Here is a 27,801-nt window from a genome sequence, read left to right as displayed (position 1 = left end):
CACCAACCGAGGTATAGGTTGGCATACGTAGGGGCCACAGGGGCCCCCATCGCCGTGCCCCTCAGTTGGTGGAAGGACCGCCCCTCAAAGGAGAATACATTACGTTCCAAAATGAACGAAAGGAGACGTAGCACAAATTTATTGTGTTCCATCAGCTCTATCCTTCTGGACTTCAAAAAGTAACTGATGGCCTCATAGCCTTGCCTGTGCGGAATGGAGGAGTACAATGCCTCGACATCTAGACTAGCAAAATAAACCCCCTCCTCCATCACTACCCCATCCAACCGGTTCAACACATCCATACTGTCCCTAGTATAGGAAGCCAGCCCCAAAACAAAAGGTCTTAATATAGCATCCACATAATGGCTTGCATTTTGGGTCAGGCTCCCTATTTGGGATACAATGGGTCTGCCGCGTAGTGGAATTAACCCTTTGTGGATTTTTGGAAGGGCGTAGAAGGAGGGCATAACTGGATGTCGAGGCATTAAATATTCTTTCTCCTGCTTACTAATCAGTCCTGTATCATAGGCTTCATTCAGAATAGACTTGAACTCACCGATGAAACTCGAAATCGTTTCCTGATTAATAACAGTATAGCAGTCCTTGTCATTCAGGAGAGCCCAACACATATCAGTGTACCTGTCTCTATCCAGAGCCACAATATTGCCTCCTTTGGCGGCTACTTTTAGTACTAATTTGTGCTCCTTTTCCAAAGACAATAGGGCCTGCATTTCTTCTCTCGTCAAATTAGAAGAATGCCACTTTTTTCTTTTTTTGTCCAGTTTTTTCAGCTCACTCTCTACCAGTTTCACAAAGAGATCTATGTGAGTATAGTCGCCCGGGGGGGGATTTGCTCTACTGGGGGATTTTAGATCCGTGAAGGGTCCTTTATTAGGATCATTCTCAGACTCCAAAAGAAGGTCTTCCAAGATTTTTAGACCTTCATAGTCCGAGCTTTCTAATCCCAATTCTTCACATTTTGTTTTTGCATTTTTGGCATAAAATTTTCGCCACTTCAATTTTCGTGCAAATAAATGAACATCTTTCGTCCAACTAAATGCATTGTATTTAACTGTTGGTACAAAAGAGAGACCTTTTTTCAATAGGTCAATTTCTATTTTTGAAAAGGTATATGATGAGAGATTACAGATGGATTGTTCTTCCACCATCCCAGCCCCATCATTTCCTCCACTTTCATTCATTCCCCATAGATCTTTTTCCAATCTCCCATTCTTGTGTGTAAATTTCCCCGTTACATTGCGACCATGCTTGCTGTTCTCACTATTATCCATCCCTACTGTGTTGTTTCTGGTCGTCCCCTTAGTAAATATTTCGAAATGGAAGGGCTTTTCTCTAAAAAAGTTTCTCTAGGGTTTCCTCTCCCTCAACCTCTTCTAGGGCGCGTCTCACTTCTAGTCTGATATCTACCACCCTGCCTCTGATTTCTAAATTGGTCTCTACTTTTATTGCTGTTACTAGATGTATCCGAATCAGTTACTTCACTTTCAGAGGAGGTAGGATATTCTCTCCCTGTATTTTTTCCTTGTTCCTGAACCACTATATACGCCGTTTTTCCTTTAAATTCCTCCAAGTCCCTTCTAAACTGAAAATGCTTCCCATGTAGAATGGGCGGGCCATATTGAGTTATGGATTCGCTTTATTGATGACGTGCTCCTACTATGGAGAGGTTCTAAATCACAATTTGAGACATTTGTTGGAGGGCTAAACCAGAACAATCTTGGCCTAAGATTTACAGCAGAATTTCAGGAGGAGTCGATTACATTCTTAGACTTGAAGTTGTGGAAATGTAAGGATGGAAGGATAGGCTCTAAAATACACAGGAAGGCCACTGCCACCAACAGCTTCCTTAATTGGTCCAGTTGTCATCCAGATCCCCTTAAAAAGGGGATACCTAGGGGCCAGTTTATTAGAGCACGTCGTAACTGCTCGGCCTATTCCGACTTCCTAGAGGAATCCAGCCTACTTGCAAGACGCTTTGAAAATAAAGGCTTCCCAAGGAAAGTGGTAGAAGAGGCATTTGCCAAGGCAAAGCAAGTTGAAAGAAAGGAATTGCTTGTCCCTAAAAAGAAAGATTTATCCCAAGGCCCAATAAGGTTGATTGGGACGTTTGACTCAGGCCACCAAGAAGTCAGGGAGATCATAAAAATTTTTTGGAACATCCTGGTAGCAGATCCAGACATAGGTGAAGTGGTGGGGGAATGTCCCAGCATCACATTTAGACGTGGTAAAAATCTAAAGGACCGTTTGGTACATAGTGTGTTGCCTATGGAGGAAGAAAGATTAACATGGCTCTCAAGTCAAAGGCCAATGGGGACATTTCCCTGTGGGAAGTGTTCAGCCTGTCCATTCATCAAAAGAGGACCCTCCTTTATGAGGGTTGCTACTGGGGTGATATATGATTGTAGAAGTTTTTCAAACTGTGAAACCAGTGGAGTGGTTTATCTTCTCAGCTGCCCATGCCCTTTCAATTATGTGGGTAAAACTCGCAGGCAGCTGAGAAGAAGGGTGAGAAAACATATTTGTCATATACAAAATCAAAAAGATACACGGGTAGCAAGACACTTTGTGAATTACCATCGGGGGGAGACCAAGGACCTTACGGTCCAGGTCTTGGAAGTAATTAAACCCCCAAAAAGAGGAGGAGATTGGGATAGATTTCTGTTGAGAAAAGAAACACAATGGATTTATAGAATGGAGAGTATGACACCAAGAGGCTTGAATGAGCAGCTTGATTTCTCCTGTTTCTTGGATTGAATGGTTTTGAGCACTATAATAAATGATACATATCACACCATAACACCCCATTGTAGGGTACACTAGATTCTGAGCTCCCCACTTTGTAGATAGATTGTTGTTTAAACAGTGCTGCCCAGTAGTGTAAGCTACTGTTGTTCCTCATTGTTATCATAAATAATGGGTGATACTTACCCTTTCTCCATTTCCCCGTTATAATTTAGTGGCGTAATGGGAGTGTCACAAAGTATATATTTTTTTTAGTTACTGCTTACTATCACTATACCTTTGGTACCGGAGGTTTTGTATAACAAATAAAAATGCTAGCTGAGATAATATAGCATTTTATGAACAGTGTAATACAGTGCACGAGTGAAAGCATAAATCTATGCTGGCACTGATGGTACATGACTGTATAAGTGTGTAGTGTAAGCACTAAGAACGTATGCATGCGAAGCAACTCTTCGAAAGAAACATTGTATCCAGCTCGTACGATAGCAGAATTGGATGCAGAAAATACTAAGAGTATGCGCATGCGTTGATTATCTCCCATTTGGTGACACGGGCTTTTAACATCGTAAGTCCGGTGAATTGCGCATGCGTGAGGTATAGCGGAGGAGTGCAGCGCTCCGCCAATGGGTGAGAGGGGCGTGTCAAAAGAGAGATGGCTGCTCCACACGCAATGTAATCTACATCACAGAGATGACAGCAAGCATTGGCCAGTTGAATGAACGGGGGAGTGGTTTTGCACGTATAAGCGTGTAGTCCGGCTGGGCAACTCACCGCTGAAAGTGAGAGCGGCGGTCCTGCTGGCGGTCAGCACATCAACCGCCCACATTATCTTTAAAACAAAGCAGTTATTACTGCTACTACTTTGAGAAATTAATAGACCCCTGATGAGTAAAACGAAACGCGTAGGGTCAGAATCAAGTTAAGACTAGCGGTATTTCACCCTCGTAGGTTGGGTCTGAACGGGGACGTAGCCAGTGACCCCCTCCCCCCTTGGTTGGCGTGGCATAAGGCCAGTAACCTCCAAGTGGTGGGGTAGTGTACACTGAGCTGTAAGCAACCAGTCTCTTGTTTAAAGACCTCTATGAGGAGTCAAGACCGTATATTGTTATTAGGGAGGCAGCAACTATCAGGGTATACACAGCCATGGTAGTAAGCTCCCAATGCAAATACTGGTAATTTCTCATTATTGGATTTATGTTGTATTGTCATAAACCGGGATTTTAAAAGGTTGAAATAAAAGTTAATTTTTAATTTCCTATGGGAGGTGTGATCAACCTCTCTACTGTGAATATACCCTTCTTTACTATGACTGACTTCACATTGCTCGTATATATGCTCAATATTACAGTGAATTTGTATATTAAAATTTGTGAATAATACCTGATCCCATAGTGCTGCAGCCACTTGATCTATTACTGCTCCCAGCTCTCGGTACTCTCCTGAGTATCTGATATATGCCCATGTACACAGGGTGATGAGCGTGAGTCCCATAATCATGTTACATAGACTAGCAATAATGTCCAGGCCTATGAAGCCAGTGACTGCAGCCAACACGTATGTGATGAAAATGACCACAAACAGTGTGGCTGGGGTGCGGGCAGCATGGAATATATTCTTGCTGTCATTGTGCTTGATATATTGGACATAAAGCTCATCAATCTCATTCTCTAGTTGCTGGAGGTATCGCCGGCTGAACTCTTCACCCCCCATTTTCTTCACACCCCGGAAAAGCTTCACAGAATCTTCCTTCAACTCCTGATGCTTATGCTGGAGATCAGTGGGTGCCAAAAATGGCCTGTCCCCACCACACACCTGTGTAAAAATAAGACAAAATAACATAATTTATTTTTCATTAGTATTCACATGATATGGAAAATTGATGCAAAAAATATCTATCTATCTACATTTGTTTTGCATATTATTGTCATATACTAATGTATGGTAAGTATTTTGGCTTGTTCTTTTCATAAATAGGTCTGTCCCTCAGACTATAATTTTCCTGTAAAAGAATAGCATACACTTCTCCCTCCCCCAGGGTGAAGCAGGGACATGTAAAAAGTCTGTCTAGGGTGGAGTGAACATAATAGAGGTGTTGGGCTGGAGACATACTGCAGTCTCCCATCTGGGGCTGCACACCTGTTAGTTACAATTGACCTCAGGCAGTCTTCACTACATATCTCTGAAAGGGAAGCATTTTCCTGTCTGAAGGACAGATATATGATCAAAGGTAAGGATAGTGTAGTCAAGGATGATACCTGCGCGATCCTTAGGACAATTACCTTTCACATCATAAACATATAGTAAAATGTTAACATCACTATTGTGCATACATGCCTAAACAGATCTAGAAACTGAACCCATATTGCAGTACCAGAAGTCTTACCTCTTCCATTTTCTTATTATATAGATCTTTCGCTGTGGCCACGGCTGCGAGGTTGTTTGCTTCCGCTGTGGCCTAATGAAATAATAATGAGAATCCTGGTCAGATTTAATAAAAACTAAAACATAAACATGAATATATTGGCACTATATAAATAAAATGTATTATTATTAATTATTATTATTTATTAAAACATGGGCATTTCATTTAAACAAATATTGGGAAAGTAAGGACACCACAGGGAAAATCCAACCCGATCCCTATTTCCTTTGGACTGAGAATTGAAAGCCTATGGATCGATCCATAAGCTTTATACAATTATATGTGTTCGGGCCCAGCCTACCAACATAAATAGGTTCAACTAACCATCTAATGCATATAGGGGCCCCTGAACTCTCCCTCAATGGTAGATGTCCGAAAGAAATAAGGATTGGCTTTATGTTTTCTAGAAGATAAGATGCTGGCAGACATGACTGTTAGTTTTTTTTTTGGTTTTTTTTTCCGCCAAGTTGAGAATTCCTGAATTTGGGGAAGTTGGATGGGATAGCTGTGAGTTAGGCAAGCATTTAGCCAACATTATCGAAATAAAGCCGGATTTAATAGTCAGTTATACAAATTACTGGGTAGGACTGTGAATGGTCTATTAATTGAATGTCTTTATACTTTTTATAGCCTGTCAAATATACTTACTTGTAACATTGACTTTGGGTGTGGCAACTCCTCTCCTTGATATATCTTGATATAGGCCTGTTGTGGAATAAAATCATTTTATATCAGCAATGTGGAAGCTGACATAGGGTTAGAATTATCCAATATAAAGATCTGATCTACAGGTAATGTTTAACAAACTAAGCAGACAGAAATCCAGTAGGTCTGCAACAATTGTTTTGCAGCAAAGTGTGAGTCGCAACTCTATCATTAGGTAAGATGCAGTAAGGGTAACTACTGTTATTTAATGTCTGTCACTCTCATCTGTCAAAGGATGAGAACAAAGGACATTAATAGGCAGATGGGATCCCTCTCTGTTGGATGTCCCTCTGCATTCACCCACATGTAAAAAAGATGGCATAAGCTTTCTTCTATCAAGATTTTTACTTCTTTTTCCATTGTAAAAGTAAACAAACATGACAAAAGAAGGTTCTGTTCACATGGGGCACAGGATGGCGTATTTTGGTCCTGATTTTGACGTAGGAAGCCACGTCAGAATAGGACCAAAATACGCCTGCCGAGACTTCTGACAGTCACAGCTTCCCGCTCCAGAGTAGGCCCAAATGAATGGGCCTAGTCTAGAGGGTGCTGCCATGAGGCAGACGGCGCAGCTGAATCCATCTGAAGAAAGGGCAGCTTGCTTCTTTTTTCCGCTAGATGGAACAAACTGCTAGCGGAAAAAAGGACACTAGCGGTCTGCATAGACCTCTATTGTGAGGGGGCGGATTTTGAGGAGGATTCAGCGCCAAAATCCACCCCCTCTTCTCTTGCCCCGTGTGAAGGAGCCTGAAAGCTTATCATGTTGTGTACATTATAGTCAATGGGAACGGATGCAGATGAGAGGGTCCGTCTGTGTCTCTTACTCTACTACTAATAATGTCTCAATGGCAGATGACAGCTATAGACTGTAATAACAGCAGTGTGAACAAAGCCTTACACAACATTGCCATCTCATGTCATGCTGTCAGAAGTCAATTTGTAGCACATAGGGCTCATTCACATCTGCGCCCGACACTCCGTTATGCAGGTTTCCGTTTCCTGCATAAAACAGAGCAGGAGACGGAAACCTGCAGGAGTCTTTTTCACCCATTCATTTGAATGGGTGAGAAAGCTGTCTGGCCGTGAGTGGCGGTTAGCATTTTATGCTCTCCGCCGTGAAACCGGGTTTTTTAATCCGGACACAGAGTCGGACATGCAGTACTCTGTGTCCGGATTTAAAAAAACGGTTTCGCGGCGGAGAGCATAAAACGCTCACCGCCGCTCAGGGCCGGACCCGGTCTGTGCTTTCCGTCTTCTTGAATGCAGAAGACGGAAAGCACAGAACGGAGACCAGAACGCAGGTGTGAACCTAGCCTAAACTAACTACAAATAATTTACTTATCTTGTGTAGAGTCTAACTTAAAGTAAGTCCTCAAAACTGCTGAAATGCAAAGCTGCATTCAGAAGTTTCTGAGCTTATGCGAGCCAGACTGCAACTACTTACTTGTTTAGTGTCTGGACAGAAGCTGGTAAGTCTAGCCTAAACAGGTACCATACATATATTTTAAATGTAGCAAATAAATGCTTCTTTTAGAATATAATACAGCAGCGAGCATCAAATAACATATTCTTATCTAGGCTGGCAAGGCTGATCCATTAATACAGCACTAATAGATTGTAAAAGATATTTTTTTCTGTACCTTGATTCTGGTCCTACTATTGAAAATACTTAATAAAGAATAGATCAAAATACTGTTCAAGTTGATTTCACACCACATAGTACTGTACATAATGTCCTATACTCTGCAATCTAAGCAATGGCAGCTATGTTTACACTTGACCTATCATTCCCCTTGGGATCCAAAAACAAGAACACAAGGTTGTGTATATTTGTTCTGTGTAGTCAAATCTTTTGAAGAAAGGAAATACAACACCCCTCAGCATCTGCACCCATATGTGACAGTAAAGAAACAGCAGAGAATTCATTGTAAAATACATCAGACAGCAGCTCTACTTGTACATACTGTAATAAATCCCTAATTTCCTGGAATATGTGAGTAAATACACTGTATATAAAACATTGGCACATATTTCATTTATTACAATGCAGACTGTATACAGCAATAATGGAGGCGTGAGTGAATTTCAACATAAGCTCTCTCTGTATGATACCTGTTTGGCACCTTGCTGAGAACGGTGAGTACAGAAGGTTAAAATCTGCATCAATAAACACATTATAAAGCTGCAGGAATAAATGGCAACCATATGATCACAAGGAAAAGCAGACAGACTCTCTTGAATTTGATATCTGGCTACAATTAAAGAGTAGGTCACAAATATGGATTTACAAATGTAAGGAAATGTGGAAATTGTTATTAAGGTTTGTACTCATACAACATGGGCTATTATGCACATGGTATAGATAGGTGGCTCTCTAGGCTGTCCTTGATCTATCATATTTGCTGATCCCATATCGTGGTGCAATGTTACATGGAATGCTGTATTACTGAGGTATTCTGTGATGCTTTCAGGGGAAAGCCTCAGTGTTTTGCTGTCATACAAGGCACCTTATGGCAGCACTTGGGGTACCTTCAATTCCTTAATACAAAGCTATATAGACTTGCAGGTTTGGTGCCTGCGACGCTACTGTAAAAAAAAAATTACATTTGTTTAACAGATGTTATAATAACAAAGAAAGAAGGGGGTATAGCTCAGCGGTAGAACAAAAAAAAAAGAAAGAAAGTGAATAAAATCTATATAGAAGTTATTGATAGTTATTCCATACTGAGGATCATTTTATAGTGCCATATAGTGCCAGTGCAAAGGTCACTTATCCACACTAACAGATCTAAGTTGCCAAAAACAAAATACCTTGAAGTATTCCACCAGACCGCGGCAGGTTATTTTATTGCCATTGATTTCTTTAACATCCAAGTTTTCTGGGCTCAAGAGCCATGGTATAAAAACTTTCAAGTGCCTTATAAACTCTTCATCGATCTCTGTTAAGACAAACACAGCCTTGTATTTTACCATCTTGGTTTTTAAATTCTGTTATTTATATAGTATCCAAATACTGGTACACACCAGCCAAATAAAAGGGATTTGTGGGAGTAAAAATAAAAGAAAACCACTAGTAGTGAGGATAATACAAGGAACCAATATATCTGATGTTGATATTTTACCCAGGCAAATCACTAATGCACAAGAGAGTTACAGGTGAAAGAGGACACAACAAACCATTGCGTACATTATATCAGGGGTCAGCAACATTCAGCACTCCAGTTACTGTGAAACTAAACCTCCCTACATACTCCATTTACTTTCATTGGAGTTACAAGAACAGAGCAAGCATGCATGCTGGGAATTGTAGTTTTACAACAGCTGGAGTGCCGAAGGTTGCCTACCCCTACCCAAAACATAACCCTCGATTTACTGTTAGGCCCCATTCACACGGGGAGCAGAAGGGCGGATTTTGGCACAGAGAGTGATGCGGGGAGCCACGTCACTCTTGGGCCAAAATCCTCCTGCCACGACTGTCGTGGCTTCCAACAGTCGCGGCTTTTCCCTCCGGAGTAGGCTCAAATCAATGGGCCGACTCCAAAGGTTGCTGCCCCAAGGCGAACACCGCAGCTCAACAAGACGTGGAATCTGCCTGAAGAAAGGGCAGCTCGCTTCTTTTTTTCCAGCTAGCGGGAAAAAAGATTGCGAGCAGTCTCCATAGACCACCATTGTGAGGGCACGGATTATGACGTGGATTCCACGCCATAATCTGCTCCCTCTGTGCCGAGTGAACGGGCCCTTAAAGAGGTTTTTCCATTTTATACAGAGATGGCACAAAGCTAAGATATTCCATTACTTTATGATTAGTGGGGGTCTGACTTATGGAGCTCTCACCTATCCTGAAAATGAAGGGGGTAATGCTAATTTAGCTTTACATCCTTTTCACTACTCTTTTCCTATACAATGGTGACCATGGGGATGGCTGCAGTTTCCTGCTAACCAGAGTGGCTTATAATGCCAATGTGCAAGAAAAACGTGGAAAGGTACAAAACAATAAATTAGTGATGAACACCCTTTTTTCACAATCCTAACTGATGGCATACACAGATATACAGCATTTGTTAAGATAACATTGGCATTGCAGTCTTAAACTGTGCTAACAATGCTTGGTATTCAGCATACTTCTGAGTCTGAGCGAGTCACTTAAATTGCTGTGGCTCCATTTTTTTTTTTTTTTTACCAACTAGAACAGTGATTCTCTGAGATTCTCAATTTCATATGACACCAAGATCGCAGTTCTAGTTTTTTTTTAAAAATAATAGAGATATCATCAGTTGGGACTCCATGCTGCATACAAAACTCACATTTCCAACTGTTGCTACTGTTCTAGGTGGTATAAAACTGAAGTGACGCCCCCAGCCTCTTCCAACAGAAATGCAACAAACATTCCTTTGGTGACTATTACATCTGTATCAGTAGGATGGGTATCACACTTTCACTTAAAGACTGTAGTGTGGACAACGTGTATTTGCCAAGGATAAAGAAGGTACGTGTGACCCACCTTTAAGTTTGCCATCAAATTTTGGATTTGTAGCCACAGTAAGACCAGGATGTGGAAGAAGAAAGCAGGAAATATTTGTGAAGCAGGAGTGGATGTGTTTTCTCACATTCTGCAATTCTTCATGTTGGTTTTCAGATACCTGGCGTATCAAAAAAACTGCAACTGTTTATTTCATGATTTTAACAATCACAAACATACAAGTTTATTCACATGCAAACATAAGGCTGAGGCCCCAAAGGCACGATGCTCTTAAGATGTTGAACACAACTTTAGATATTTCTTGTTGAACCCTGCTGATTTGACACAATGCAATGACAAATAATGTGCATAAAGCATCTAACAGGTTGCTTCATATCATATCTAATCACATAGAGATTGACAGAGGTAGTTAGCACTCAGTTAGACTATAGTCACATGATTGTGGAAAAAAAAATTCCCTGAAAAACGATGCTTTAAAATGGAGCACCCAAAGAACAACCATGTGAATAGACACATTGAAATCCATGTGTTCGACAAACAGCTGTCACATGACCATTTTTGACATTGATGTGAATAAGGCCTTTTCCCAATTCCCTATGCTGAACATTGTGTTTATGTGAAAGCCTGTAATGTACAATGTGACACCTGTTTTCTGTGTATGACATCCTTTACGCCACATTCATTTTACCATTTTTACACATATCTCTTTCAACATTAACTCACCTTCAGCCGTTTTTCCAAAAACTTCGATCCACCATCTGCCCCGTATGGGAACTCGTATGGAAAACTCCAATCACGTACCAGGAAAATTAAAGACTGTGAATAAAAATATTAATAAATATTTTCTGCAACATATATCTGTTTATGCGTCTGTGTGAATTGTAACTATGCACAAGAAGGATCATTTTTTGTTAGTTAGGCTCCATGCACAAAAATGTGTGGTTTGTCAGTGACGTCCATCTTGGCCTGCAATGTTTATGCTCAAGAGGAAGGGGGCTCACACTAAGGGGGCATTCACATGGAGGAAGTTGGCGCTGATTCTGGCGCGCTAACTCGCATCAGAATGAGTGCGGAAATAAAGCCTCCCATTGACTTCAATGGGTTCCGTTTTCTGTGCAGAACCCATTGAACTCAATGGGAAAAAAAGCCCCCCATTGAGTTCAATGGGTTCTGCACGGAAACTGCACAAGAACTGCAGCACAACCTGTATGTCTGAATATATCCCTGGCCCCTGGACATACTGTAGATCAGTAGTTTTTTGCGCCATGATATGTCACAAGTAAGTTTTTGGCTATTAAAAGGAACAGCAGGGTTTAGATGCGCATAGACATTAAATTGCTGTTGATAAATCCTACTGTAGAGAATTTTCTGTCTATTAGTTCTTTGAAACACAAACAAGCATCTACCGACACATAATAAGATGAGCTGGAAGGTATGATTTCTTCCTGTACTATTGCATTCCTTCAAGAATAACCAGAGGTGTTGGGTATTTCTTCACCCTACTCGCTCCACAGGACCAGGGCCGCCGATAGGCCAGTACTACTGCTACTGGCGTCAGGGGCCCGGCCAAATTTAAAAATGGTGGGGGCCCGGGCCCCCTGGCGCCGGCAGCAGTCATTGTATGTCCTGTTTGTTTCAACTCAGATCTGCGTCCAGAGGATGCAGATCTGAGTTGAACACATACGTGGCTGAAGCAAGGAGCTGACACAGGTCAGCTCCTCGCTTCGCCGCTGCGCGCCTCTCTCCCTGACACATATGCGGCTGAAGGAAGGAGCTGACCTGTGTCAGCTCCTCGATTTGCCGCTGCCGCCTCTCTCGCTGACATCGCGTCTACACTGCCGGGTAGCCGGCGGCAGCGGCGAAGCGAGGAGCTGACACAGGTCAGCTCCTCGCTTCAGCCGCATATATGTCAGCTCCTCGCTTCGCTGCTGCAGCCTCTCTCGCTGACACATATGCGGCTGAAGCGCTGCCGCCGGTTACCCGGCAGTGTAGACGCGATGTGATGACGTCACATCGCGTCTACAGCTGTGCGCCAGTAAGAGAGAGAGGCGCGCAGAGAGCAGCGGGGGAACGAAGGAGAAGGTAAGTGTAATGTGGAACGTGAAACTGGAGGCAGATGAAGGAGAGGACGGCATGACACTGGGGGCAGAGATGGAGGGACATGAATCTGGGGGCAGAGATGGAGAGGACGGCATGACACTTGGGGCAGAGATGAAGGGACATGAATCTGGGGGCAGAGATGGAGGGGACATGAATCTGGGGGCAGAGATGTGGGGACATGAATCTGTGGGCAGAGATGGGGGACATGGATCTGGGGGCAGAGATGGGGGACATGGATCTGGGGGCAGAGATGGAGGGACATGAATCTGTGGGCAGAGATGGGGGACATGGATCTGGGGGCAGAGATGGAGGGGACATGAATCTGGGGGCAGAGATGGAGGGGACATGAATCTGTGGGCAGAAATGGAGGGGACATGGATCTGGGGGCAGAGATGGAGGGGACATGGATCTGGGGGCAGAGATGGAGGGGACATGGATCTGGGGGCAGAGATGGAGGGGACATGGATCTGGGGGCAGAGATGGAGGGGACATGAATCTGGGGGCAGAGATGGGGGGGACATGAATCTGGGGCAGAGATGGAGGGGACATGAATCTGGGGCAGAGATGGAGGGGACATGAATCTGGGGGCAGAGATGGAGGGGACATGAATCTGGGGACAGAGATGGAGGGGACATGAATCTGGGGGCAGAGATGGGGGACATGAATCTGGGGGCAGAGATGGAGGGGACATTAATCTGGGGGCAGAGTTGGGGGGACATGAATCTGGGGGCAGAGATGGAGGGGGGACATGAATCTGGGGGCAGAGATGTGGGGACATGAATCTGTGGGCAGAAATGGAGGGGACATGAACCTGGGGGCAGAGATGGGGGGACATGAATCTGGGGGCAGATGAAGGGTGTATATGAAGCTGGGGGAGAGACGAAGGGGGGACATATAATTTACGGGAAACTGTAGGAGGATTAGGATTATACAGTGTGCGGGCACATGAAAAATTTATGAGTGGGCGGAGTCAACATAACAGTGGGTGGGGCTAAATTTCTAACGGCGCGCTAAGCGCGCCGCACATTTTGTCCCTCTTTTGGTTCTTCAAAAGTTGGGAGGTATGGGTACAGGGGGCAATGGAAAGATGTTAGAGGGTGGACGGGGGGGGGGGGATTGTTGGGACATCGGGTGTGCGGCACTGCGGAGAGGGAACTGGGGCAATAATATATAATATATAAGTTTTTAGCTGGAGAATAATAATGATGTAGGCTATGCTACTAGCATAGCAGCCTGTTTAGGGGTGGGACTTTCACTTTAAAGGAGTGTTCACATTGCGTTTTTGGCCTCCCTTGCCGGGATACGTTGGTAACCAGTCACAATCAGCTCCCCACTTATCCCTGCACAGAGAACTTTTTTTTTAATGGCCAGTTCTTTGTGCAGGGATAAGTTGACAGCTGATTCTGACTGGTTACCAACGGATCCTGGCAAGGGAGGCCAAAAACGCAACGTGAAAAAGCCCTGAGGATTTATTAAGAGGGCTCTTATACATGGTGTTGGCTCTCTATAGGCGCTTTCACACGTAGCAGATTTTACCTGCAAATATAATCTGATTAAGCCTTGTAATGCTGCTAAATAAAGGGAAATGTAATACAGAATTGGTATGACGCAAAATAATGTAGGGAAGGGGGGGGCCCAGACACTTAGGCTGTATGGGGCCCCAAAATTCCTGATGGCGGCCCTGCACAGGACCAGTTTGGCCAAGCTGAATACGTGTGTTATAGGAGGAATTGTTTGGTATATTTAGTGTCTATTACCAGAATCTTTACGTCTGTATCACCTTCCATCTGCACATCATCAGTCCCAGATCATAAGAGCTCCAGGACAGATTATGCAGCAATTCAAGAAAAATCATCTGCAGCCTGAGACAAATGTTTTCTTCTCACATTTTGCGAGTCAGTGACAAATAGCTGGAAGCAGCAGATTTATCAGGAAGGAGCAGCTCTCATATATTATAAGTGTGCAGACATTCTCTGGATGATCCCAGCTTGACCCGCCCAAGGAGCTCGCCTGGGAAGGGCTCCAAAATAACTTGTGATTGGAAACATGTGCGACAAGACATGACACTGGCCATCTCCAAGACATCCTAATCCCATTCTTCATAAATAAAACATGTTTGTGACATTTCCTTCCGGCTATTTTTGCGCAGTGCCAAGAATATTACGTGACAAGGATGTCAGTGTATGTAAATACCTCATACGTAAGCATCTGGGGTTAAAATACCATATGCAAATGAGGAATATTAATTCTTAGTGATAGTATCCTGGGCTTATTTAAAAGAACCTAAACGTTGTTAACCATGGAGAGTTTAGGTTACAGTCTCAATGTTTGCTTTGTGAGCTGTTACTTATTGTACAGCTACTGCCGCCAAGGTAACCATAGACAGGCAGTTATCACAAAGACACATCCGATCAATTGTGAATGCAGTTCTACCCTTTGTTTGCAAAGGTTATTGCAAAACCCCTAAAAATCAGATGTCTCCAAATTGTGGACTTCTATCTTGCTGATATCAGAGTATGCTGGGAGTTGTAGTTTTGCAACACTTGGACACCAAACTAATTCAGGCTGTATTCACACAACTGAGTTCTGTGCAAGAAGCACAGTCTAAAATAGTGAGTTATGATGTAGTGAGCTCTTCGTGCAGCTGGATCACTACGGTACTGAACTGACAACTAATGTTAGTCCAGTACTGTAGCAAATTGCTTGTTCAGGGAGCTCATTACATCATATATTATTCAGTAAGCCGTGTTCAGCACTGTTTGGGAAGCCTGGGACTCAGCTGTGTGAATATGCCATTAGATCATTACCCATGGGCAGTGTTTCTTCAAAGCCTTTGAAGGCAGTAAGTGGGTCAGTTAGATACCTGGACACTGGTCCCATTAAGGATTTGTTCACATCATGTATCCATACAGACCCAACATATACCAAAAGAGTGTCTGTTTGACATGCATTGGGAAGGTATCTGTCCATCTTTCTTTTTTTTCTGTCTTTGTTATTAGGCTACTACCAAATAATGCACATAGCCCTAATAATTATCTGGTATAATGCAGTTAAGGGGTTAATGTCAATACATTTGGTGTTCTGTGACAGTAACGGGGTTAATTTCAGGATTCCTGAAGGTCTACGGCAGTGAATAAATTATTGTCAGGCTCTCTGGTGTACTAAAATAGTAAAGAGGTTGGTGGTTTAGGTCACACAGAGCACATTGATGGGTGTTTCAGTGTTAACAGAGATCAGCAATGAGCTAATCTAAGTACAGAATGACAAAGTATGAAAAGAATGTGCCTGAAATATCATTAGAAAAGCCTCCTTAAAATTGGGTCAACAGCCCGTTTGGCTTTCATTCCTTCAAGATGCAAATTTGCATTAGGGAAGGAAGTCAGCATCCAATGGAGGGGGCCTGGAACTAATAGGCAGATGTTTTGTTTGGCACATCAGCCTACAGCTGGAATCCTTCTGTATTAGTGACAGACTCCTGGATGCAGAACCCACCCAATCACACTACTGAGTCAGCAGAGCTACAAGCCAGGAGAAGGATTAACTGGAAAGGTCTTATCTGTATAGCATAAAGGTATACACACTACACTATTCACGGCATATTACAAAAGCATTTACAGGCAGTATTCCTATAGTACAGAATTGTTGAATATTCCACAGTATCACTAGACAAGTGGTACCTGCAACTCTATGGCTGACCATATACATTAGATTTCAGATGGCATATTTCGATTTACAAAAACACAACGCTGCAAATTTATTCTGCACTGTGTGAATGGGATTAGCTAGAATCCCACCCAGTTTGCAGGTACTATAACATGCAGAGGTTTTTTTTTTTGCCAGTGTTTCTGCCATGGCCCGAAATGCTGCGTATATACAACATGGAGCCCTGACCTAAATCTATAACTGGACTCACCCACCCGCAATGTGTCACATATAATGCTGGTGTGCACAAAAGTATTTTTTGGAATTACCTACTATGTTGTACATGTAGTTTTTCCTGCGCACTAGTAGAGTGAATGTATCCTAGTTACTTAGAGAGTCCTATCACTGGGAGACCAACTGTACAAGCACAGATTTACAGTGACATCTACTGGTGATCTAAAGAGTTGCAGCATAAATGTGACTTGCAGTAAAGAATTAGATAGTTCCTAACTCACAAGTCTGAAATATGCCCTAATGAATAATTACTATAAGAAACTGTTAACTGGAGTTTCCACCTAATAGAAATCAGTCAAGTAAATAATTCACTGACCTGGAATGGCTTCAGGAACGTCTCCTCCATAGCCAGTCTGCCATATTCTGTAAAGAGCTAGTCATTGAAATAATAAAAAAAACCCATATAATAATACATTTTATTTATATAGTGCCAATATATTCTGCAGCATTTTACAAATTGTAAGGTTCAAGTACAGACAAAATCAGACATTACAGAGTAAGGGTGCGTTCACACGATGTAACGTGGAGCGCGATCTGGCACGTATACACGTGTCATCAGATTGCGCGCTCAAAAAGATCCCATTCATTTCAATGGGAGTTACGAGTGTATACACCGCGTTATTTTGCGCCTGTGATTTTGTGGCCGCAAAAATCTTGGTCATGGTAGAGTGGAGTTCCATTACAAGTTTTGATATGGGACCCCATGTTTACTTTTTATGACCCTGATATGTCCCTTTAGCATTCATTTCTCTGTGTAGTATATGAATATTTCTGTCACACAAAGTTGTTATATCTAAAATAGCATGTTTTCAAGGTGTTAATGTAGAGAATTGAAACTAAGGTGATCAAAAACCTTCAATAGCTGTTGGACAAATGAGGACCCCATTCACACAGCAAAATCTACTACAGATTTTGAGGCAGATTCTGCCTCCAAATCAGTGTCAAATTACACCAAACGCATCATTTTCACAATGTGGGGCCCCTGCCTTAGGCTGTTATTGCACGTATTGTGCACAATAATACATATACAATAATACATATTGTGTACAATGTAAGGAGTAAGTAGGGACTTACCTGTAGGTGTTGCAAATCATCTTCTTGAACATTTTGCGATAAGTTGTAAACCTTTAATGTAAACAATAAACATTAGTATGGATTAGGATACATTATCAGAATGGTTTTTTACACATTAAAAGATTTTATCTTTGACAACCCCATTTCTTGCTTCCTCCATGATGACAGTGGTTCTGAAAAGGAACCATATCACTTACGCCTCTTGTAATAAATGACCATCCTTGCGTTAAGTCAGTAGTGTTTTAGGCAAAGGACCCATGTATCGAGCCACAGCCAAAAGATGCTTCGGAGAAGATCGCAGCGGAAACACATTGTGTTTTTTTCCCCAGAATTTTTCACAGAAAGGCTCGGGAAAACTCGTGATGCGTTTCCGCAGCGGTTTTTCCCGCAGAACTTTTTCACTGCTTTCCACTATGTGGGGCCTTAGCCTTAGGCTATATTTACAAGCATTCTAAGAGGGTACTCACATATAAGAATTTTAAGCTGATTTGGGCCCAGATTTTGCCTCCCATTGTTTTCAGTATCGGCAGAGAGATGTTACAGGTCTTTGAGTAATTCTCACCTGAATAGAGCTGATCATTGTGCTCAGGGCAAACACCGTGGCCGAGTCTCTCAGTGTTGACTGACTGTCAAATGTCCCCTGTGTGTCCATCAGCAACACTGCAACCTGAAGGTGACAAAAAGCTATTACATAAAAACCTAGCATATGATAGCACTGATTCACAAGAGGCAAATACTGTTTGATTCAAGTGACCCTAGCCTATTTATCTGTGGGCTAGGTTGATATGCTGGGTTCTGGTGACAGGCTCGAATTAAAGATAAAAACCTTGCTTCTGACTAATATTTTACAGTATTATTCAGTGCAAATTAGCATGGTAAATGTTTAGCTTTACTCATCTTGTACTCCTTTATAATGATATGATGTTACATTGTCAAAATATAACAAGATGAGGCTGCTCACCAGTCAAAAGACACCAATCCAAAGTGTCAAGAGCTAGGCAACAATTCCTCATTATCTACAGGAACCACAAAACAAAGGAAAAATAAATGCCAGCTCTCAACTCCTTCAATTACTTGACACAAATATATAAATGGATAAAAAAACATAGATGTAGATATTCACAAATAAATAACCACACTGATAATGCTTAAATATCTAAAATACACCCATAAGATCAAAGAAAAATTACTTGATAGCCAAAGATACCACAACATATTTACTTATATTGCCACTGGTGAAGAAGACGAGTAGAGCCTTCAAGCATGTTTGGTCTAATTCATCTTGCCAAGTCTATGCCATCTCTTGGGACATACTGGCACAATAACATTCCATTACATATATGATTAATATATTTTGGTGGCAATATTGGATATTTTTTGGCAGGTTATATACATATATATGATAGCTAATTGTGAAGGTTCCACGAGGATACACCTTTGAGGCCCTGTTAGCAGTGTTATTCTTTTGGTTGGTTTTTATCTTTGGATATCAAGTTGTTTTTAGTTTGATCTTATTGGCGTATTTTAGATATTTATGCATCGGAGTCTGTATTTATTTATGATATGTGCATCTACGCTTTTTATCCATGTATATGTCTGAATAAAGTCAGTGAAATAGGAGTTTTGAGAGCTGGCATTTATTTCACGTTGATGTTACGTTGTCTGTCTCATAAGTTTACCCCCAGTACACTTTTCTAAACACACCAGCTTACCTTAATAAGAATAGCCGTTCCCACATTGTAATGCTTTTCTGCTTGCATGATGGGATGGCACACCTTTATTGACATTACATTTATGGCTTCCATATGAAGCTTTATTATAGAGTATGAGAATACACAATGCTGGAACGCAACTGTCCTCCAACAAATGACATAGTTTCTGAGTCTCACTTGATCACCATTACAAACATGCAGTGGTGTAACTAAAGTCTTGTGGGCCCCCTACCTCATCCCTACAGTGAATTCTTGATAGTGATGGTTACAGGTGCTAAAGAGTTTAATCATCCTTAGTGTGGTTAGGGTAATCTCTGGGTCTCCTTGGCTTATGGGCCAGATAGAAGCTGCAATCTCAATACTGTTGCCAGTGCTTATGGGCCCCCTAAGGCTCCTGGGCCCCGATGCGACTGCACCGCCTCAAGTTACACCCCTGCAAACATGTATTTTGGGATGCATAAAAAGGTATATGCAAGTAAGTCTTCATTAGTAGAGAGGAGAAACTTGCTCTAGCGCTATCTTTTGGAAGGTAGCTCCCTATAGATTTTAACCTGGTTTTTAAGAAACCTAAATCTGGGAATAAAGCCAAGCCAGAATAACTCCTCCAAAAATAAGAGGAACCTGTCTGTGGATAGATTTCAGATTGTATTGTGCTTAGTTTGGTTTCTGCAGCTGTATGTATAAGAACTACAATACATGCTTTGATACAAGTTCATTTTCACAACTTTTTTCACCTTTTCCCCATCAGGTTTGTCCACCAAGAATACTTCACTCCATATCTGGATTCCCGTAGTCTCTCGCTCAGATCCACCTCTCCATGAAAATCCAGACAGTGGTGCATTATAATCTCCAAGCCAATCTACAGGCTCCTACAAAGAAGAGTTGTATAGAATGAGAGTGCTCAGCTTATATACTTGATGTCTTGTCATCATTTTGAATCATATGGTGTATATAAAATATATCTTCTGATCTCAGGACAGAATGTATCTGCCTCTGATTTCATATAGACACATATGTGCCTCCTGCTTATGATTGATTTTTCTACAGGAAGGACACAAGAAGGGATCATAGTGAAGCTGCATTTCATAGAAATACACTGGAGATTCTGCACACAGAACATGCAGTTAGTGAATTTTAGATTTTTAAAATTATTTCTTTGGAACGAATAGTAATGAATAGAAATATAAGATATAAATAAATAAATATGTACCGTTTTATACATGTATCGCAGCATGAAGTCCATGAGAAAGGACTTTCCTTTTCTGAATGCTCCTGCCACTGATACGGCCACAACCTCCTTATCTCTCACGGCTTCAGAAAGCAGAATTCGGTTTAATGCCCCTTCATCCAGTTCGAAGGAATGGTCATCTTTAACCACTAGTACTTGTACTGGTTGAGCCTTTTTTTCATAGTCTTCATCTTCAGAACTCCAGTCATAATTTCTGTCTGAAAACCCCCCTAAAGTAGTGAGGAGAAACCAAAATCAATTATTATTTAGCAGTAGTATTGGCCAATGGCTCAAATAAATTACTTAAGCTGATGAATGGTTACTAATAAGTGTTATAACTTTGACTATGATTCACTTGCCTATAAAAAAAACAAAATAATATATATTTTGAAAGTATTTTTTCTGTTCTGTCACTTAATAGGTGTGTAAACTAAACATATTACATGTGGATTTTGCAGTAGATTTGCTGCAAATTTTACCATTTGCATTGTACAATGTGAAATCTGCTGAAAATTCACAAAACAAATTTAAATGCTGTATATTTACTTGCAGAAACTTTATTGCAGATTGTAAATTAGACTTGATAAAGGGATCTTCTGGGCTAAGGGAATTTTTACAATGATGACCTATATCTGATATGGGAAAGTTAGATTGGTAGTAGCAGTGGTGTGGACCTAGCCAGTCAAAAGACAGGGACACAAAATATGCAGGAAACAGGTTTATTGGAAAAAAAAAACAAAACAAAAAACAAACCCTTGACTTTAGGGACAAAATGAGCAAAATAAAATACAGCCTTAACTTCAGGCAAACAATAAAAAATAAAATGCTGCTCGTCTGAGCAACTAACTGAAGAGTAATAAATTAACTATACGTGTGGCTTACTAACAGCCACATGAACAAACTAGCAAACACGACCCAGTCTCAAAGTAACAGGACAGACCCAGACCCCTTCTCTGGATCTGCCCTGAAGTGCAGGCTCTTCAGCCTTTTACGGGCCAGTAATGAGTCAAGGACACCTGGGTTGAAGCCTACTCCAGACCACAAATAGGTCAGAAACCTGGGGCTGATATCGTGGGACTCCAGCACTTTGCCTGTCACCTTCTTACGCTGATCAAGGGGTTCAACACCTGAATCTTACACAGATCAGCCATTCCAAGCAGACTCTGGCCCTGGTGACTATACAGCGAACAAAGACTAAACATAAGACTCCCTCCATTGCATAACAGCTGTGCTAGAATACTGCATCTCTGCAAATCCCTTTAAATGTTGCTGATACTGTAAACTTCTGTGGATTTTTTATGTCAGCAGCATTTGTGTTACATGTAGATCTATCCTAATACAGTACATGATTCTGCATAGTTAATGGTTTAGAGAATTAGACAAGCCCAGATATCAACAAGTAGGTAATGCCACTTACTTTTCATATTATGTAAATTTACAATTGTACACTTGCAGAGCACTTCTATGGAGGACAACCCCCATCACTGGCCGGTTAGCTCAGTTGGTTAGAGCGTGGTGCTAATAACGCCAAGGTCGCGGGTTCGATCCCCGTACGGGCCATGTACTATTTTTTTTTTTCAACGCCATTTTCTTTAAAAACTAAAGCCTAACCCAAAAGTTATAGTAATATACTGTATAAAAACATCCTAAACTAAAACATTTCTAAACTAATTACAATTTCTACTTTCAAATTTTATAAGAGCAACAATTTCAGCATTGCCACCTAGTGGTTGTTCATGCAATAGCACCCGTGATCATATGTGCTATACAATATCCTATTCTACAAACTTATACATTTCAACAGATATTATTAGCAAAAGCTATAGAAGATATAAAGATACAAGTTGCAACTAGGCCTAAAAATCTATTTCCTCAGTAAACATTGTATGATATCCAAGTGTGGCATTCTCCACCAGTGCCAAAGATACTCCTGGGGCTATTGGTGAGCTGGAAGGTGGCACTCCTGACACTTATGTCTTAGTTTTGATACCAATAAGTAACAGAAAAGTGGAAATTCAGCGTATTTTACCATCAGATATCCATTTCACTGGACAGATACATTGGTGCTTGCAGGACTTTTTCACATGTGATTTTAGACAGACATTGCACCCTATTGCAGCCTAAACAAAGAGCAGCAAAAAAATCTCTGCATGTTCTCTTATTTGAAACCCCCTAATCTGGCAAGCTTACTAACTACTTGATACTGCCCCCTATGAACAAATATTTACATGTTCATTGGAAAATAAAACTTTATCTGGAATTGCTCTTTAAAAGATCAATGGACTAATGTAACAAAAACTCAATGAGACCCAAGAGAAACAAATGCAGGTCTATAACCTGCTGGCAGGGGTGGGGCTGGAGCTCGGCCAAAATGTAATGGACAAGTCACTAGAGAATTAATTGGCACAACTTATAATGGCAGAGACTCCTGCAGAAGAAAATAGCATAAATGTTCTCTTTAAATATCTGTATTGTCTTTCAACTTATACAATGATATGGGGGAAGGGGAAATGTCACTGCATAAAGAAAGCCCATATATAATGATCAATGTGATGGTGATTGTTAAAAAAAAAAAAAAAACTCATCAAATTGAATCTAGTCTATGTGACCCAGTGAGAGGCAGGAACAGCTTTCAATACCGAAGCAAGGGGAAGTATAAAGAAAGGCAGGATTTCACAGAAAGGAGACAAAATCTGTTAATAAAGTATTATTATAGTATTATTAATATTATAAATTGTATTAATGACACAAATACTGCCAGAAAATCAAAAGCTGTCCAAAAGTTTAGTTATGCTTTAATTTTAATGGGGTTGTCCAGGACCTGAAGATATTTGAGCTGCAGTTCCAGGTGCGTATACTGTAGCAGTGGAACCTGAAACTGCACATCTGCTCCCATTCACTTTAAAAGGAGAAGCTGCCTCTGGCTTTTTACCTAATAAATGCCTTACGGCAGCAAACACAGCTCAATGGGTCACCCTGAACGATCTGATTCTGGAGATCTATCCTTTGGATAGGTCATCACTATCAATTACCTTCGGGTCCTGGACAAACCCTTTGATCTCTGCTAAATATGAAAGTAGGTGTCTAGTGGGCTGTCCTACTTAATGATTGAACCCTTTCCTATAGGGGTCAATCACCAAATAGGACTGCCCACTGGACTCCTAAATCCATAATGAGCAGATATTTTATAAAACACACACATACATACACACACACACACACACACACACACACACGCACACACACAATTCTTTCAAAAGTGTTAATAGTTTATTTTTGTCAATTAACACAATTAAGTGAATGAATAAAAGAGAAATCTAACTCAAATTAATATTTAGTGTGACTGAACCTAATCCTAAAAAGGGATATGCCTCTTTGACAAGCGGAATGGTAATACCTAAATTTCGGTTTTCAGGAGCATAAACAGAGGAATGGAACAAGAATAGAGAACCTTTCACCAGCTCCACAAACTCAAGTTTTTTTTTCCATTGTTTAATAGACTTTCCTCTCTCCTTTTTTTTCTCAAGTCTGCATCGTAGTGCAGTTAGTTTTGGTGCTTGATTTGCTAACTAGATTCTCTAATTCCAAGTGGGTGATGTCAGAAAGGAGCAGGAAAAGGGGTGACACTGCCATTCTCTCATAGGAGTTCAGATTCAAGTCTCCTTGCCTGCTAGTGCCACATAGCCTGATACCTGCCACTTAGCATTAGAGAGTCTAGACAGCATATCATGCACCAAAACTACCTGCACTGATTGCTCAAGGACAGAGGAATAACTCCAGCTATACCAGAACCAGTGGATGGATGCATATTAACGAATAAAAAGAGGCCCAGTTAGTGGAGGTGGTGAAAGTCTTTCACTTTGTATGTCAATGTACAGGACTCATTTCACAAGAAGGTGAAGTTCAAACAGTACTATATCTTTCTTGGTACGAGAAGTGTTACATGATCTACCTCCCCAAAAGGAAGGATGGTATTCACTAGCATAATGAGATTTAGTTGTCAGCACGTAAGGGGTTCTCATGGCTATGAGAATGGACATGTCATGTCTTCCAGGCCTAGCCTTGAATTCATGATTTGCTATTAAAACAATATTTCCTCCATTGCTGAGATATTAAATTATTTCACAGTATGCAAATTAGCAGTGTGGAGCACCAAGGGTGGCTCCATTGCCCCAAGTTGCTATGCCAGGCCAGGCAGGATTTCAACTTAGCTTCTGGACCTTGTCCAGGGGCGTAATTACCGGGGTAGCGGCTGCCACAGGGCCCTGGATATTAGGGGCCCGGCGACAGCCGCTACTGCTGTGTTTTTTTTCTTCTTAACAGGCTGTTACCAGCTGGAGTTACTCCAGTCGGTAACGGGCCATATTTACTTACCGATCCTGGCAGAGGCCAGGATCGGTGACTGACGCCGTGGACCCCACAAACACTATTATTATACTCAGGGGTCTGACCTATCTAACTGTGTTGCTGGTTTAAAATGCTTCACCCTGATGAAAACCTGTCTCCCGGACTGAAGAGTGGTTATATATTTTTAAAGTCTTTAAGTATACATAAAGCCATTTTGACTATCTTGGCTGTGAAATTGTCACTTGAATTTACAGGCCCTAAGCCTGAGGCTGCACTACTAAAATATTGTAATGACACCACATGTCTACTTCTGACTTTTGTCAGATGGAAACAACATACTTATGACACACATGCAAGATAGAAAATATTTCCTAAATATAATGTATACAATGTACAATAAGGAATAAAAATATAAAATCATCTCCAAGAAGGCAGCCTGCGACTTTTACATCATAAAATACCGCATTGTCCTATATTAGCTAGGACTGTGTATATCATATAAATAAGGAACATGCCGGATTCTGGTGGTAGCTGACGTTTAAATAAATTATTACAGTAATACAGGCCACCACAGAAAAGTATGGTGATAGATTAAATCCCATTAACAATACATACACAGGAACTAAATGACTGCAGTGCTGGAGACCCACCCTACATGTCATATACTGCAATCACACATACTAATGGATTTTCCACACAGGTGTCAGTAAAGTATAAGCATTACTATCCTAATGTAAGCCAGAAGACACAGAGAATGGGTAAGGGGCATAATGCTTGCCAATGATGAGCACCATGAGTAAAGAGCATGAATTGCCAACATCCATTTCCCTTGTCTGTCCAGTGGTAAAAAAACAAAACAAAAACGAATCAATCTTTTCTTAGCCAAGGAAAGCTGAGTGGCTGACGTTCAAAATGGCACAGGGACTGTCATAAAGTTTACCTATATAATTGTAGGGAATGCATTATTTCCTAACCTGGCTTAGTTGACTTTCAGGACTACAGGAAAGCTTGGTGACAACCTTTGTGAGAGCTGTAATGGCAGCCATATTAGTTTCCAGCCCAATTTCCCAGAAACAAGATTTCACCGGCAATTCATAGTGGCAGAACATAGATGTGGCAGGACATAATGGTTGCTGCCATTATGACTATGCTTGGTACTGATAGCTGAGGGTAGAAGGAGGGCATTAATATCTAATTAGCAAGAAGAAGGATGCAGCAGTAATAATAAACCTACTGGTAACGCAATGGTCTCCATTCTGTTTACTAGTTAGCAGCTGCTGCAGAACCTCTTGCAGAGTAGATCTTGCTGAGCGTGCACATTATACTAGTCAGACTGACATTTGCACACTTGCCACACTATGCACTGACTTCACTTTTTACAATCTAACCATTGGGTCTATGTAAAATCACAATAAAGGTTGTCAGAATATTTACCCCCTTCTTTAAGATATTAACCTCTCCTCTAAAAGCCTGTAGCACATTGGTAAAGCAGCACAATGTATAATGCACAGTGGAGAGACACACAGCAAAATACAATGGAACACACCCAAGAAAGACACCGCTGTGTATCCGATTCCCCATACACCCCCTGCAAAATGCAAAGAGACCCTATAGGATGAGAAGGTTATACATACCCCAGCTATTTCTTTCTTTGCGGTTTCGGGCCATGGCAGGGTGAGGCTGTAGGAAGCAAGAGGGTGTGAGGCGTCTGGTGATGGAGCCTCAGCTGCTTCTGCAGGATGAGAGGATGCTGAGAGAAGGAGGAGGAGGAGGAGGACCAGTCACGTGGGAAGCAGAGCTCTGTGCAATAATACACAGCAAGAGAAGACATCAGACACTAATATAGCTCAGACCTTTCTATTCTGTATCATCATGTAGACGTAGTCTATTGTCCGCATGAACCTAAGCCACATTCCCTGGGGAGGATTTCTCAGAGATGGTGGTGGGGACCCTGTGGGTGATTTAAGGAACATATTCTTGGAAATGTCTCTTGAGAAATGTCTCAGAAATTCACAACTTCCCTATCAGAAGACACAATTACATCTCATTTACAAATATGACTCACAGATACAAAATCAGCCATGCCCACCATAGTGTGGCCATGTCCCTTTGTTCAAAGTTTATCAAAATGCTACATACTACTGAGCAGGAAAAATACGAAAACACAACTAAAGGCAAAAAAGTTTTAGATGATAATCCAAAAAAATCAACAATATAGAACATGGACAATGGAATCATCATACATAAAAAAATGATTTATTCGAAGATATTAAAAAACATTGATACAACACAGTGCAGAGACATAAACTGACTACTGAGCAGGTTTTGTTGTAATATCTTCATGTCTGCCATCTCATGGATTTTGTATTTATATGCCAGGTAATAAAAAAAAATTCACAAATATTTTCGCCAAGGCCAGACTAGAATTCATCTGCATCTGAAATCAGAAAGAAATCAGACATGTATACCTCCCAACCGTCCCAGATTCTGCGGGACATTCGGAACCTGTGCTGCGGTCACGGTCGGCAGGAGGTATGTCCCGGATTCAACTCATCTGCGTCCAGAGAGGATACAGATGAGTTCAATACAGTGGTGAAGCAGGAGCAGACAGCCGCTACCTCACCACTGTGCCCCTGCATGTTTTGGCTCTGGGAGCTGTAGGAGCAATGTCATGATGTCACTCACATTGCGCCTGCAGCTCCCAGGACAAGAGACTGTAGACTGCGCAGCAGGAGAGAGGGGAGAGGAGAGTATCAGTGTTTTTTACATTAAACTTTAGCAGTTCAAGACGGACATTAAACTGTGGGGGCAGATGGAGGGAGAACAATAAGCCTGGGGGCATATGAAGAGGGACATTAAACTTTGGTGGCAGATAAAGGGGGGCATTAAACTGTGGGGGAAGATGAAGTAGTAAATTAAACTGGAGGCAGGTGAAGGGGGCATTAAACTGGGACAGATAGAGAGGGCATTACACTGGGGGCAACTGGAGGGGGACATTAAACAGGGGGCATGGCTGGATAAGGACAGAAGA

The 27,801-nt window shown here is 41.6% G+C and overlaps 1 protein-coding gene and 1 non-coding gene across 2 annotated transcripts in view; one reads left to right on the top strand and one right to left on the bottom strand.

Annotated features, from left to right (window-relative positions):
- Positions 1-26,511, bottom strand: part of ATL1 (atlastin GTPase 1) — a 33,834-nt gene extending 7,323 nt beyond the window's left edge. Inside the window, exons 1-12 of the mRNA XM_075282594.1 lie at positions 26,405-26,511; positions 20,406-20,653; positions 19,930-20,064; positions 18,046-18,150; positions 17,484-17,534; positions 16,726-16,782; positions 11,097-11,189; positions 10,395-10,533; positions 8,705-8,832; positions 5,837-5,893; positions 5,150-5,221; positions 4,147-4,578 (exon numbers count right to left, since the gene is read on the bottom strand). Coding sequence (XP_075138695.1) covers positions 4,147-4,578; positions 5,150-5,221; positions 5,837-5,893; positions 8,705-8,832; positions 10,395-10,533; positions 11,097-11,189; positions 16,726-16,782; positions 17,484-17,534; positions 18,046-18,150; positions 19,930-20,064; positions 20,406-20,653; positions 26,405-26,438 — 1,551 coding nt within the window. The 5' untranslated portion in view covers positions 26,439-26,511. The remainder of the gene's footprint in view (positions 1-4,146; positions 4,579-5,149; positions 5,222-5,836; positions 5,894-8,704; positions 8,833-10,394; positions 10,534-11,096; positions 11,190-16,725; positions 16,783-17,483; positions 17,535-18,045; positions 18,151-19,929; positions 20,065-20,405; positions 20,654-26,404) is intronic.
- On the top strand, positions 21,910-21,983 carry TRNAI-AAU (transfer RNA isoleucine (anticodon AAU)). Its single transcript has one exon. It is a non-coding gene; the product is annotated as a tRNA-Ile (tRNA).
- Positions 26,512-27,801: the final 1,290 nt, after the last annotated feature.

Source organism: Leptodactylus fuscus, chromosome 7 (genome assembly GCF_031893055.1).
Source record: "Leptodactylus fuscus isolate aLepFus1 chromosome 7, aLepFus1.hap2, whole genome shotgun sequence".
In the NCBI taxonomy this organism is placed as follows: Eukaryota; Metazoa; Chordata; class Amphibia; order Anura; family Leptodactylidae; genus Leptodactylus; species Leptodactylus fuscus.
Note: the sequence above shows the minus strand (reverse complement) of the source record. Positions and strands in the feature narration are given on the sequence as shown.